The 15,617-nt window shown below is 42.3% G+C and overlaps 1 protein-coding gene across 1 annotated transcript in view; it reads left to right on the forward strand.

The window, feature by feature from the left end:
- The window catches only part of ercc5 (excision repair cross-complementation group 5), a 182,313-nt gene that overhangs the window by 109,301 nt on the left and 57,395 nt on the right, over positions 1-15,617 (forward strand). Inside the window, exons 22-24 of the mRNA XM_068034427.1 lie at positions 9,454-9,535; positions 9,650-9,722; positions 10,791-10,895. Of these exons, the coding sequence (XP_067890528.1) occupies positions 9,454-9,535; positions 9,650-9,722; positions 10,791-10,895 (260 nt within the window). The remainder of the gene's footprint in view (positions 1-9,453; positions 9,536-9,649; positions 9,723-10,790; positions 10,896-15,617) is intronic.

A 15,617-nucleotide genomic window follows, 5' to 3' on the forward strand; every position in this document is an offset into this window, starting at 1 on the left:
CGGCCTTCTTAATCTTCCTACCAAAGTGCATCTCCTCACACTTATCTATATTGAAATTAATTTGCCATTACAAGTCCATTCTGCAAATTTCATGAGTGTGCTCCTTAGTTTTCTGCGGTATGTCCTAGAACCAACAAGGGGGCAGACGATATTAGGTTTAGTAATGAGCCAGATATAGTTAACAGACTAATGGTGTGTGAACATTTATCAAATAGTGACTAAAATATGATCAAATTCAACCTAGTGTTTGAAAGGGGAAAAACACGAAACTACTAAGATTCTAGATTTAGTAAGACTAACTTCAATGTGATGAGACGGAGACTATCCACAACAAACTGGGCAAATCTGTTGTTGGGTAAATAATTTCATGTACATGTATGTTTCATTAGACTCAGATGGGGCAAAAGCTGTAGTTGTGGGGGAAAAAGGCATGTATGGCTAAAGACAACATTAAAACTATAAGAAGAAGCATAAAAAAATGCAAAAAAAGCAAGATCCTGGTGAATGGGAATGATGTAAAGAACAGTTAAAGGTGGCAATACAGGGCTACAAAAAGAGAGTATGAAAAGAAACTTGCAAGGGACATCCAAATCAACACAAAAATCTTTTACAATTATATTAGGTAAAGAGGGTGATTGGAAGCAATGTGGCTTCCTTGAAAACAGATAATATTGTAAATGAAAATATGGAAATAGCTGACATGTTGAATAATTACTTTGTGTCAGTATTTACAGTAGGAGTGGATAGCATGCTGGACACTCCAAGGAAGCTAATATTGAGTCAAGGACTGTACTTGCCATAATTAGCATAAGCAAAATAACTGGTACAAAAGAGTGACAAATTGCCAGGACTAGAAACCCTTCCTGGGTTTTAAAGGAAGCAGTTGAGAACATTACAGATGCCCTAACTAAATCATCCAAAGTTCTGTCAATTCGGGAACTGTTCCTTCAGATTGGAAAAATGTGCATGTCACTCCGTTATTTAAGAAAGATGAGAGAGAAGGAAACCAGGGAATTATAGACCAGTTAGCCTAACGTCTGTTGTCAGGAAATTACTGGAGTCTTTAAGGATAGAGTGATTGAGCACCTCGAATATTCAGCTGACTGGAGAAAACCAGCATGGATTTGTAAAGGGTAGGTCATGCCTGGAGAACCTGATTGAAAGTTTTTGAAAAATGACTTAAGTGATGGACAGGGGAATGACTATGGATGTTTTTTATATGGACTTCCAAAAGGCATTTGATGAAGTTCCTCATAAGAGACTGTTAACTAAGGTTGAAGCTCCTGGTATTGGAGGCAAATTATTGACCTGGTTAAGAAATTGTCTGATTGGCAGACGATAGACAGTAGGGATAATGGACAGGTACTGTAATTGACAGGAAGTGAGTAATGTCCTGTAAAGCTCCGTGTTGAGGCCTCAGCTATTTGCCATATTTATTCATAACTTAGATGATGGGATATAAAACCACATATCCAACTTTGCTTATGACAGAAAGATAGGTGCATTATAAGCAGTGTAGATGGAAGCATAAAATTACAAAGCAGTATTGACACATTAAATAAATGGGTAAAAATGTGGCAAATGCATTTCAATGTGAAGTCATAGTCATAGTCATTATGACACAGAAAGAGGCCATTTGGCCCATCAAGTCCATGCCAGTTATCTGTAAAGCAATTCAGTTGGTCCCATTTCCCTGCTTTGTCCCCGTAGCCCTTCAATATTGTTTCCCTCAAGTGCCCTTCCAATTTCCTTCTGAAATTCAGTGTTCCACTTCCACAATCCTTGTAAGTAGCAAATTCCAGCTCATTGCCACTGACTGTTCTTCCTCATATCCCCTGCTGTTTCTCTTACCAAAAACCTTAAATCTATGTCCCCTAGTTCTTGTACCATCAGCTAATAGGAACAACCTTTCTTTTTCTACCTTATCTAAACCTGTCATAATCTGTACACTTCTATCAAATCTCCCCTCAATCTTCTTTGCTCCAAGGAGAACAACTCTAGCTTCTCCAATCTAACCTGTAACTAAAATCCCTCATTCCAGGAACGATTCTTGTAAAGCTCCTTTGCACCTTCTTGAGGACTGTCACATCCTTCCTAAAGTGTGGTGACTAGAAATCTAGTTATGGCCTAACCAGAGCTTTATAAAGTTTCAGCACAATGTCCCTGCTTCTGTACTCAGAAGATCCCATATGCTTTGCTAACTACTCTTTCAATACGTCCTGGCACCTTCAAAGATCTATGCACGTGAATCCCCAGGTCCCTCTGTCCGTTCACACTCTATAAAACTGTGCCATTAGTTATATATTGCCTCTCCCTATCCCTTCTGCCAAAATTCATCACCTCGCACTTCTCTATTAAATTTAATTTAATTTAAATTTAATCTGCCACTTATCTGCACATTCCTGTTAGCCTATCTATGTCCTGTTGCTGTCAATTGGTATCATCCTCACTGCTTGCTGCACCTCCAAGTTTAGTATCATCAAATTTTGAAGTTTTACTCTGTATTCCAATATCCAAGTCATTTATTATATAGGAAAAAGCAGTGATCGTAACACTGAACCTTGGAACACCACAGTATACCATCCTCCAGTCTGGAAAAGCAACCATTTACCATCATTTGCTGTTTCTGTCCTGTAGCCAATTTTTTTTTTATCCAAGCTGACACTGACCCTCTTAATCCATGAGCCTCAATTTTGTTAACCAGCCTTTTATATCTTTAAAATCCATATAGACAACATCCATTGCTTTCCCCCTATCAACCTTCTTTGTTATGTCCTCAAAAAATTCAATTAGATTACTTGAACAAGACCTGCCTTTTATAAATCCATGCTGGCTGGCCGTAATGTTTTAAAATTCATTCATGGGATGTGGGTGTCGCTGGCCAGGCCAGCATTTATTGCCCATCCCTAATTGCCCATGAGAAGGTGGTGGTGAGCTGCCTTCTTGAACCGCTGCAGTTCATGTGGGGTAGGTACACCCACAGTGCTGTTAGGAAGGGAGTTCCAGGATTTTGACCCAGCGACAGTGAAGGAACGGCGATATAGTTCCAAGTCAGGATGGTGTGTGACTTGGAGGGGAACTTGCAGGTGGTGGTGTTCCCATGTATTTGCTGCCCTTGTCCTTCTAGTTGGTAGAGGTCGCGGGTTTGGAAGGTGCTGTCCACTTTATATAGACCACTGAACCATGCTTTCAGCGGTTCACCCTGTAAAGGCAGTAATACGAGCACCTTGTTCCCTGGTTGAAATGTTTGGGTCTTTGCATGCTTGTCTGCCCATTTTTTCATGGTTCTTTGGGAAGCTTTAAGATGTCCCTGAGCTACTTTGCAGGCTCTCCTGAGCCGCTCCCAGAACACGGATACATCATCTAGCACAGACGATTCGTCCCACTGTTCCAAAAACCTTTCTTTAATTAGTTTTAGAGGGCCTCTTATCTCGTGTCCATAAACTAATTCGAAAGGACGAAAACCGGTCTGATCAGGTGAATCCCTAGCAGCAAACAAAAGAAATTCTAACCCCTTATCCCAATCATGGGGGTATTCATGACAGTATGCCATGATCATCGTTTTGAAGGTCTGATGGTACGTTCTAAAGCCTCTTGTGTCTGTGGGTGGTATGCTGAAAACCTTAACTGTGTTATAGCCATATTATTCACAACTTCCTGGAAAATTTTAGACTTAAAATTGGATCCTTGATCTGACTGAATCTCAATCGGTAATCCATATCTAGTGAAGAACTGGGTTAACTTCTCTACCACTACCTTAGCAGAAATTGTTCTCAAGGGAATGGCCTCTGGGAACCGAGTAGCCATATCCATGATAGTGAGTACATATTGACGTCCAACTTTTGTTTTCGGTAAAGATCCTACACAGTCTACCAACGCCCTACTAAATGGTTCCTCAAAAACTGGTATGGGAATTGGAGGTGCTGGTTTTATGGCATGTTGCGGTTTTCCCACAATCTGACACGTATCACAAAACTGCACCACATCCTTAGAAAGACCTGGCCGGTAAAAATGTCGATTTATATGAGATTTGGTCTTCCGGATCCCCACATGTCCTGCCATAGGAATTTCATGGGCTATCCTTAATATTTCCCAGCGATACTTGGGCGGTACCACTTTCTGGTGAACAACTGTCCATTCTTCGTCTGCAGGTCTGTGAGAGAGGTCTCCATTTCCTCATCAGAATCCCATTTTTAATATATTAGATTTCTAGAACTCCCTTTACCTCAGCTTCAGGTAGAGCTGATTGTGCCACTTTATTTAACTTTGGATCGGCTTAATGAGCCTTGATCAGAGAAGACTGGGAGAGATTTCGAACAGATCTAGCAATGCAAAACTGTGCGTCCATCAGGCACTGTGGGCCATCAGCAGCAGCAGAATTGTACTCGGCCGCAATCTGTAACTTCATGGCCTGGCATATCCCCCACTCTATCCCCAACCCTGGTTCAATGAAGAGTGTAGGAGGGCATGCCAGGAGCAGCACCAGGCATACCTCAAAATGAGGTGTCAACCTGGTGAAGCTGCAACACAGGGCTACTTGCATGCCAAACAGCAGAAGCAGCATGCGACAGACAGAGCTAAGCGAGCCCATAACCAATGGATCAGATCTAAGCTCTGCAGTCCTGCCACATCCAGTCATGAATGGTGGTGGACAAGTGGACAATTAAACAACTAACTGGAGGAGGTGGCTCCACAAATATCCCCATCCTCAATGACGGGGGAGCCCAGCACATCAGTGCGAAAGATAAGGCTGAAGCATTTGCAACAATCTTCAGCCAGATGTGGCGAGTTGATGATCCATCTCGGCCTCCTCCTGAGGTCCCCAGCATCACAGATGCCAGTCTTCAGCCAATTCGATTCACTCTGCGTGATATCAAGAAACGACTGGAGGCACTGGATACTGCAAAGAATATGGGCCCTGACAACATTTCAGCAATAGTACCTGTGCTCCAGAACTAGCCGCGCCCCTAGACAAGCTGTTCCTGTACAGCTACAACACTGGCATCTACCCTGCAATGTTTAAAATTGCACAGGTATGTCCTGTACACAAAAAGCAGGACAAGTTCAACCCGGTCAATTACTGCTCCATCAGCCTACTCTCAGTCATCAGTAAAGTGATGGAAGCTTAGCAATAAACTGCTCACTGACGCTCAGCTCCTGACCTCATTACAGCCTTGGTTCAAACATGCACAAAAGAGCTGAACTCCAGAGGTGAGTTGAGAGTGATGCCCTTGACATCAAGGCAGCATTTGACCGAGTATGGCATCAAGGAGCCCTAGCAAAACTAGAGTTGATGGGAATCGGGGGGAAAATTCCCTGCTGGTTGGAGTCATACCGAACACAAAGGAAGATGGTTGTGGTTTTTGGAGGTCAATCATTTCAGCTCCAGGACATCACTGCAGGAGTTCCTCAGGGTAGTGTCCTAGGCCCAACCATCTTCAGCTGCTTCATCAATGACGTTCCTTCAATTATAAAATCAGAAGTGGGGAAGTTTGCTGATGATTGCACAATGTTCAGCACCATTCGCGACTCCTCAGATAATGAAGCAGCCCGTGTCCATATGCAGCAAGACCTGGACAATATCTAGGCTTGGGCTGATAAGTGGCAAGTAACATTCGCGCCAGGCAATGACCATCTCCAACAAGAGAGAATCTAACCATCTCCCCTTGACATTCAATGGCATTACGATTGCTGAATCCCCCACTATCAACATCCTGGGGGTTACCATTGACCAGAAACACAACTGGACCAGCGATATAAATACAGGGGCTACAAGAGCAGGTCAGAGGCTAGGAATCCTCGGCGAGTAACTCACCTCATGACTCCCCAATGCCTATCCAACATCTACAAGGCACAAGTCAGGAGTGTCATGGGATACTCTGCACTGGCCTGGATGGGTGCAGCTTCAACAACACTCAAGAAGCTCAACACCATCCAGGACAAAGCAGCTTGCTTGACTGGTACCCCATCCACCACATTATTCACTCCCTCCACCACCGACGCACAGTGGCAGCAGTGTGTACCATCTACAAGATGCAGTGCAGCAACGCACCAAGGCTCCTTGGACATCACCTTCCAAACTTGCGATGTCTACCACCTAGAAGGACAAGGGCAGCAGATGCTTGGGAACACCACCACCTACAAGTTCCCTTCCAAGCCACACACCATCCTAACTTGGAACTATATAATCCCGTTCCTTCACTGTTGCTTGGTCAAAATCCTGGAACTCCCTTCCTAACAGCACTGTGAGTGTACCTACTCCACTTTTGATAAGGTCCTGCATAGGAGATTAGTTAAGAAGGTAAGAGCCCATGGGATCCAGGGCAATTTGGCAAATTGGATCCAAAATTGGCTTAGTTGGCAGGAGGAAGAGGGTGATAGTCGAGGGTAGTTTTTGCGAGTGGAAGCCTGTGACCAGTGGTGTACTGCAGGGATCAGTGCTGGGACCCTTGCTGTTTGTACTGCATATTAATGATTTAGACATGAATATAGGAGGTATGATCAGTAAGTTTGCAGATGACATGAAAATTGGTGATGTCATAAGTAGTGAGGAGGAAAGCCTTAGATTACAAGACTATATAGATGGACTGCTAAGATGTGTGGAGCAGTGGCAAATGGAATTTAATCCTGAGAAGTGTGAGCTGATGCGTTTTGGGAGGACTAACAAGGCAAGGGAATATACAATGGATAGTAGGACCCTAGGAAGTACAGAGGGTCAGAGGGACTTTGGTGTACTTGTCCATTGATCACTGAAGGCAACAGCACAAGTAGATAAGGTGATTAGGAAGGCATATGCGATACTTGCCTTTATTAGCCGAGGCATAGAATATAAGAGCAGGGAGGTTACGATGGAACTGTATAAAACGCTAGTTAGGCCACAGCTGGAGTACTGCATACAGTTCTGGGCACCACGCTATAGGAAGGATGTGATTGCACTGGAGAGGGTGCAGAGGAGATTCACCAGGATGTTGCTTGGCTGGAGCATTTCAGCTATGAACAGAGACTGAAAAGGCTAGGGTTGTTCTCCTTAGAGCTGAGGGGGGACATGATCGAGGTATACAAAATTATGAGGGGCATTGATAGGTTAGATAGGATGAAACTTTTTTCCTTAGTGGAGGGGTCAAGAACCAGGCGGCTTAAATTTAAGGTAAGGGGCAGGAGGTTTAGGGGGGATTTGAGGAAAAAAGTTTTCACTCAGAGGGTGGTTGGAATCTGGAACGCACTGTCTGAAGAGGTGGTAGAGGCAGGAACCCTCACAACATTTAAGAAGTATTTAGATGAGCACTTGAGACGCCATAGCATACAAGGCTACGGGCCAAGTGCTGGAAAATGGCTGGCACAGACACGAAGGGCCTGTTTCTGTGCTGTATAACTCTGACTCTATGACATGGACTGCAGCAGTTCAAGAAGACAGCTCACCACCACTTTCTCAAGGGCAATTGGGGATGGGCAATAAATGCTGGCCTAGCCAGCGACACCTACATCCCAGGAACGAATAAAAAAAAAAACTTACTGAACATTTCCTTCAGATTATCCAAATCCCCGAAGAAAGTTTCAGATATTTGGTTATCGGTCTATGGTACCACTTTTACGTCTAACAATGAAACTTGTTTAGCCATTGCTCAGGTCACTACACATGAAGGAAAAATTCCTGGAACCTTTTCCTGCAACTGTTCTGTCTCTTTAACATCACTTGGTTTTTCCGTGTCTACTGGGGAAGCTACTACCTTTGCTCCAGCCAAATCATTCCCCAGGAGTAGGTCAACTCCGTCTACAGGCAAACTATGAGAACCTCCTACAGTTACTGTTCCGGACATTAGGTCACACTCTCCGTGCACCCGATGCAAAGTTATGGGTATATACTCCTCGCCGATACCATTCACTAAAACCTTGGCATTAGGTGTGCTCCCTGGTGGAAAATTATGCCTTTCTCCAGCAAAAGAGTTTGGGTGGTTACTGTATCCCTAAGTATAACTGTAGGATCACCTGCCTCACTTGAGGGATAAGGAGTTACTTTTCCTTTTGACGAGAATTCCCTATAACACTCAAGTATATTGTTCATGTCCCCCACTCTCAGTGGTTTTTGTACTTGGCCTTACAACTGCAGTCAGAGCTACAGCCTGATCTATCATACTCTCGATCAGGGCGCTTTCCTCTACATTGGCCTTTTGCACCCAATACGTCTCACGGATTTTCCCCGCAACCTCCATCTTCTGCACGAAGATGTGACAACGGCTTGCAGGCCTCACTTACACCCTCAGCACCTTCCTTTCTGGCCTGAGTAGGAGATCCTGGGGTGTTCACAGCTGTCCTTTCTTGTCCCAGCTACATGCCTTCCTTTCACCTTCCCACCTTCTATCCTTTGTCGGGTTCGTGAGGGTGACCAACAAAGGGCTTGGCCTGGTAAACAAGCTTGTAATCATCAGCGATCCCTGCTGCCTGGCTGTTAAAACATTCTGGTTCTCTACATGGGCCCTTACTAATGGAGGGAGTGAATTTTTAAATTCTTCCAGGAGAGTTAGTTCTCTAAGGTTCTCATATGTGGCTTCTACCTTTTAATTCCTGCATCCAACAATCAAAATGCATTTGCTTTTCCCTCTCAAATTCTTTATAAGTCTGCCCAGGCTGTCTCCAAAGGTTCTGAAATTTCTTTCTATACACTTCAGGACCAACTCATAAGCAGTGAGAGTAGACTTTTTTGCCATCTCATAAACTGCAGAAGCCTCCTCAGAAAGCATGGCACAAACTACATGAGCTATGCCCGTCAACCTGCTTTGCATAAGCAGTGTCCAGCTTTCCTTCGGTCACTTCATCTGTTTGGTTTTCTTTTTAAAAGAAATGAAAAATGCCTCTACATCCCTTTCCTCAAACCTTGGGAGGGCTTGCACAAATTTAAACAGCTCTCCACTGGGTCCTGGGCTGGAGTCAGACCTTTCTCACCAGTATTTTCCTTGGAGTCAAGATCACCGCTTTGTCTTAGTTCATCTTTTTTTAAAATTCAAATTCCCTTCCTTTCACTTCCTCTTCTGAAATTCCAGTTCAAGCTTTTTCATTGTCAATTCTCTTGTTCAAGCTTAATTTTCCATTTCTTTTTTTTCCAAGCTTAAGTTTTTCTATTACCAATTCTTTTCCTTTTTTCTTTTTCAAGTTCAAGCTGCTTCAACTGCAACTGAATCCTAGCTGATTCAACTGCACGACCATCTGGAATGCCTTTTTCTTCCAATTTCAAATGCTGTGCTATTACCTCAATTATGTCCATTTTCTTAGCTCCTGGTTTTAACTAACTCCAATTCTGTTGCCAATTCCTTTAGCCTAGCCTTGGTTAAGTTTTCTAAATCACTCAGGGATAAATTTTCCTTCCCAGAAAGGTTTTAGCAACTGACAAATCCATTCTGGTAATGTAAACTTTACTTCAAAGCACAAGAAACTTGGTTTTTCCTTTTCCTCTTTCAGTTATTATTACCCCAATTTCAATTGCCTATCGTCGGCTTTGGGTTATCCTGTACAGAGCCCCCAGTTATATGTTACGACTGAGGTGGGAGGAGTGCACTATCTTTTCTAGTTCCACTTCTCCGCAGGTTACAACGTATATTTAAATGTTTGCCCAGTTACTGATGCAGTCAATCATATATTGTACTCTTTATCCCAGAATAAAATTCAGCAACCGGGTTTCTTTAATGAACAGCAAAATTATCAGTCTATTATCAAACAAGGCTTATCCAGTAACGAAGCAAAGCATTAACACACAGAATGAAATATGCTAGTTTCCTTTTTAAATTCCCCTCTCTCCCACCCAACAACACACACGCACACAGAAGAAAAAAATACAGGAATTCTCTCTGCAGAGGACTATTGCAAAAAAAGACAGAGAATATTTGGCCTAATACTTGCTAATTCTTGAAGAATAAAGAGAAGAAATGGAAGGAAGTCAGTTGTCCCTTTTGGTCTGGCATCTGGGTATGCGGAGATGGGTCATTGGGATCTTTCCTGCAGCAGTTGTTTTCAGCTGGCGTTGAGAATTAATTTGGCAGGTTTTTCCAGCTTATCCGGTGAGATGCAGCACCAGGGATTTTAGCTGTCCCACACTGGATCTTTGCAGTGTTTCTTCAAAGAGTTAGAAAAAGAGGTGAGCTGGGTGGATTTTCCTTGGCAAGTTGATCTCCAATTGTCTTCAAAACAGTTCACATCCCAGCTCCTGAAAACAATATCTCAGAAGCGAAACCACAAACAGAAATTCAACCTTCTGACCTCCATAAACAATGGCTTTTCTGTAAACAGCTTCTCCAGATCACCAAGGTTTTTGTTGTTTATTGAACTTACAGCACATGATTTCCAGCAAAAGGTTGCTTTCAAACAACATATCCTTTCAGTGAACTTGGTTTAAAAAAATTCCATGGAATCTTTTCAGTTTTAAACACAAATCTTCAAAAATCTAAAATATTAAAAAATGGAAGCACTTTCGTAACAAATCATTGGCATTAGTGGGACTGATCTGTTTCAACCACAGTTAATCACTCAATGAGCAGACTGGTAAAAACAACACCTTTGACAAAGCAATTATATTTTTCAAGTTTAAATTAGTGTGTTCTGTTATGCAAATATGAAAAGTAATTTTGTGATTGTTCGTGGTGTGGGTAATCTCATAAGTTAGTTATTTGTAAACTTATAACTACCTTTAGCTATACTAATACTTATACTAATCAAACCTAAAATTTCTTTGTGATCATACTTGCAAGACCAATATTGCACTGTTTTCTCTCTCAATTTGTGTCCTGTTACAGACTTTTGAGTGATTGTAAGCAGCATTATGGGAGTTAAGGGACTATGGAAACTGTTGGAGTGTACAGGACAACCCATCAATCCAGAAACTCTTGAAGGAAAAATACTTGCTGTTGGTATCCTTTATATAGCTACTTTTGGCTGTTAGGACTACCTGTGTTCTCAGCTCTGGTAGAAGCTGAAAAAGCAGATTATATCTGCAGATGTATTGGCATTACAGCTTCAGGTTTGGTGTGAAATGGTTTCTGTCTTTGCTCTAACATTTAAAGTTTAATGTAAATCATAGTGCTAATCAGCAGTGGGATTGGGGCTGGATTGGCACTATAATTGCAGCTTTTGGTACAAAGTTAAAGTGCTTCACGCTGACACGATGGTAAGTGCACTCTAATTGGGACAGCGATGTATTTCTACTCATACCTAAGTACTATTCAATGCATGACAGCCGCAACATTAAGTGTCTGTTGATTAGCGTCTGAGTTGGTAATTTTTGAGATAAAGGCCTAGAAATTGCATTATGTAGCACCTCTTTTTCTAGGCAAACCTGTTTGAATGTTGAAAACACGTGATTTTATGGGCTGAAGAGCAAGTGCATTCAGCAAATGGATGCATTTAAAGATTACAAGGAAACACTGTGGTGTATTGTGAGGGAAGTGGATGTTGAAAGATTATTGTTTCAAACCCCACTCCAGAGACTTGAGGACACAACTTAGGCTGACACTCTAGTACATACTAAGTGCAGTGCTGTTGGAGGTGCTGTCTTTCAGATGAGATGCTATACTGATGCCCTGTCTGCCCTCTCTGGTGGACTTAAGATCCCATGGCGCTATTTCAAAGAGGAGTAGAAAAGTTCTACCCGGTGTCCTGGCCAGCATTTACCCTACAATCAACATTACTAAAACAGATTATTATTAATTTCATTGTTTGTGAGACCTTGCTGTGTGCAAATTGGCTGCTGTGTTTATTGCATTACATTAGTGACTACGCTTAAAAACATTAATTTGTTGTAAAGCATTTTGAGAGCTCCTGAGGTTGTGAAAGATGTTATATAAATGCAAGATGTTCCTTTTAGGGAAAAATAGCAAGAGAGAGATACTTAGCTGATTGGAGTATTGTTGGTGGAGAGCTGGTTGTACGTCTGCCTTCTCACTCAGAATGCATCACAGGCAAAACAAAAAGATAAATGAATTCTGGGAGTTAGTTAGAATATGTGTCACTTGATTCAGCAAACCCGTTTGGTGCAGGAGATTGGATAGACCATGGTATACTGTGAATGTTTGTCTGCATTTTGCTATATTACCAATTTATTGTATTTGTAACTTTGTTCACTTTCGTCACTTCCCTGGAGGCTGTATAAGCCTCTATAGCCCAGCGGTGTGCTCCAACCAATGGTTCTACAATTTGTTACGACCGACTGCTCAAGACAAAGCCCCCAATCAAAATATATGATTCTGATTGTGGTGGAAGAAACGCACTGTTGATTCAGTCCCGTCCCTCCCCAGATTGCCTAACGTATCATTTTAAACTTTCCAAATTAAAGAAAGACCCTGTCAAATAGTACCATCTATTAACCCCCGAATGAGGCTAACCAAACCAGATGTCTTTAGATCAACAAATTAACTGTTTAATTAGAAAAACTAAATTCTTAAACACTACTAAGATATAAACAACATTTAAAATAGAGAAAATTAATGTCCTTGCAGATTTACGCTCCTGCCGAAGTGAAATCTTCCAATGTGGAACAGTCCAAGGTTGCTTGAAGTTCTCACAGCCATCCAATGGGGATAAACAAATGTTCAACATCCAAAACTTCAACTTCTCTTTCGTCCAGTGATGACCTTTGCCAATCAACAACTCGCAAACATTTTAATGAATCAATTTGGCTTTAGAATTTTGAGGGATAAAAGATTGTCGCAGTCTAACTTCCCTTCCTTCAGTTTAAATTATCAGAGATCTCTGTTCCATTCATGCTGGTCCAGCTGTCTGTCTGTGACTGTTCATTGTCTCTCAAAAGCCAGTTTTTTTTTTAGCTAGTTTCAGATGTCAGTCGGCAACATTGTATTGCCCTGAATGGCTGTATCCAGAATTTACTCTTTGAATCACTGTCCTCGGCGCTTGTTGCCTTAAAGCATTACTGATCCTTTTCCAGGTTTAAAGGCACACCGCATACTTCCTAGAAAAAAAAAACTACAGGATCATAACACCTCCGTCCCTGGCGGAATGCAATGCCATTCATAGAATGCATTTCATTACAATGTGTAAAAAATACAAATTGAAAAAATGCTAACATGTTCTTTTCCGATTTTACTGATATACTCTATTGATAATTTACAGCGTTTGTTTATTCCATCGCCATCCACATACGTTAACATGGTTAAATCCACATCAAAGTGTCGGCGATAACATTATTTTTCCCTGAAATGTGTACAACCCTTAGATGGTAAGGCTGTAACAACAGACTCCCATCTAAAGATTCTAGCATTTCGGTTTTTAATCTTTTCCACAAATGTTGATGGGTTATGGTCAGTGTATAGTAATATCTCTTTATTGTCCTGGCGGACATAGACCTCAAAATATTTGATAGCCAGTAAAAGTCCCAATGTTTCTTATTCCATAATGGAATATTTTTTCTGATGACAATTTAGCTTTCTGGAAAAATACCCTATTGGCTTCTCCATGCCCGATTCTAAAGGCCTGCTCAGGTCACAAAAAAAACCCCTACCCGAACCCGACAGCGCCACATCGGACCCAAGCCCGACCCGGCCCGAGTCCCTCCATTTTTACAACTGAGCCCGGCCCGACCACTGGAATGTTCCCTTTACTTACCTTCCGACTCCCAATCTGAAGGAAGCTGCAGCATGAGCGTAATGATGTCATAGAGACGCTCACTCACTCACTGCACATACTCAGAGTTTACTTCTGACATCCCGGACTCCCAGCTCAGGTAGGTTTTTTACTTTTAACACTTCTTGCTGTGTGTGTCCGACCCGGACCCAGCCTGACACGAGCCCAAAAGCCGGACTCGGAAGAGCGACCCAACCCAAACCCAACACGTCATTGGGTCCCGTTGGATTCAGTTCGGGTAGCAGGCCTTTACCCGATTTGTCATAGAGTCAGGACTGCACCGACTCCCAGGTCGCTATCATCGATTGCTAATTTAAAGGGTTTAGTGAAATTTGGAGCAGCCAACGCTGGTTCATTAGTTAGGATTGCCTTTAGCTTTTCAAAAACTACCTGGCATTCATCTGACCATACCACTTAGTTTTTCTTTTTATTTTAGCAAGTCAGTTAACAGAGCAGCCACAGCACTAAAGTTTCATACAAATTTCCAGTAAAACCTGCACATCCCTAAAAATCTCATTATTTCCCATTTCGATTTAGGGATAGGGAACCTCTTGCACCTTTTCCATTTTTGGTAATAGCTGACATTGCCCCACTATGTGTCCGAGATAAGTTACTCTTGCCTTTCTAAATTTACCACATCTGCGGTTTGTAATTTTTTAAACAAAAGTTTTAATTGGTTTAAGTGTTCTTGCCAAGTGTTACTGTATATTAGTACATCATTGAGATATACTACACAATTGGGAACACTGGCTACCACCTGGTTCATTAATCTTTGAAAAGTTGCTGGGGCATTCCTTTGCCCGAACGGCATCACTCGGTACTGATAAAGACCATCAGGTGTTACAAAAGCTGATATCTCTTTGACTCGAGGAGTCAAAGGAGCTTGCAATCTCCCTTTAACAAGTCAATCTTGGTAAGGAACATAGCGCTGCCTACTCTGTTGATGCAATCTTCTAAGCGTGAAATTGGATAGGAATCTGCCTTTGTTACAGCATTGACTTTTCTACAATCTATACAAAGTCAGGTTTAGGTACTAGAACTACTGGCGAATTCCAGCTACTTTGACTAGGTTCGATCAAATTGTTTTCCAGCATATACTGGATTTCCGCTTTTACTTGGGCCTGTTTGTTTGGACTCGAGCGGTAAGGATGTTGTTTTAAAGAAACGGTTCCCCCTGTATCCACATCATGTGTGGCTAAGGTTGTACATCCTGGCTTATCCCTACAAACCTTTTGAAACGTTGTGAAAAGCCTGGTTAGGTCTTCATGCTGTTTTGCCTCTAAATGTAAAAGCATATTGTCTAATTTTCCGAACCATTCTGTATTCGCTAATCTGACAGTTGGAGGTTCAATCTGAAAATTTCCTAGGCCTGTTTCTGCCTCATCCTCACTGTCCTTTTTCCTTCTCAACAGTCCCATTTACCTGACATACTTGTACTGGCTTATCCTCCTCCCGAGGGTAATATTGTTTGAGCATATTAATGTGACACAACCAGTTCTTCTCCCACAATCAGGGGTGTCAATCAAGTAATCTACCTTACCCACTCTTTTGATCACTCTATATGGTCCACTGAACCATGCTTTTAATGGTTCTCCCTGCAATGGTAACAACACTAATACTTCTGTCATACAGGCCCCCACCTGCCAAGAATGAGGCACATTGATTTTGTCATATGAACATTGATTTTTAACTGTTGCTGGAGCGAGGAAATGACTTGTTGAACAGATTAGCTGTGGCTGGAAAAAAACATTTGTATACTAACAGACGGTGCTTGTGTAGATAAAGGACCGTTCCCTGACACATTCAACCCACAATGGATGTTGATCACCGGAGAGTGAGGGGGTGGGGAAGCGCATTCCAGGGCCTGCTGGGGTGATGCAATCCACAGGGGCCAGGACTGGTTGGACCAGCTGGTCACGTGACTAACTGTTCCAGGGTTTTTTGAACTAGCTACAGAGAGTTTGAGCAGAGTGTCTGTTTGCTCCTGGACTGAAAAG

Source organism: Heterodontus francisci, chromosome 6, assembly GCF_036365525.1.
Source record: "Heterodontus francisci isolate sHetFra1 chromosome 6, sHetFra1.hap1, whole genome shotgun sequence".
NCBI classification, from domain to species: Eukaryota; Metazoa; Chordata; class Chondrichthyes; order Heterodontiformes; family Heterodontidae; genus Heterodontus; species Heterodontus francisci.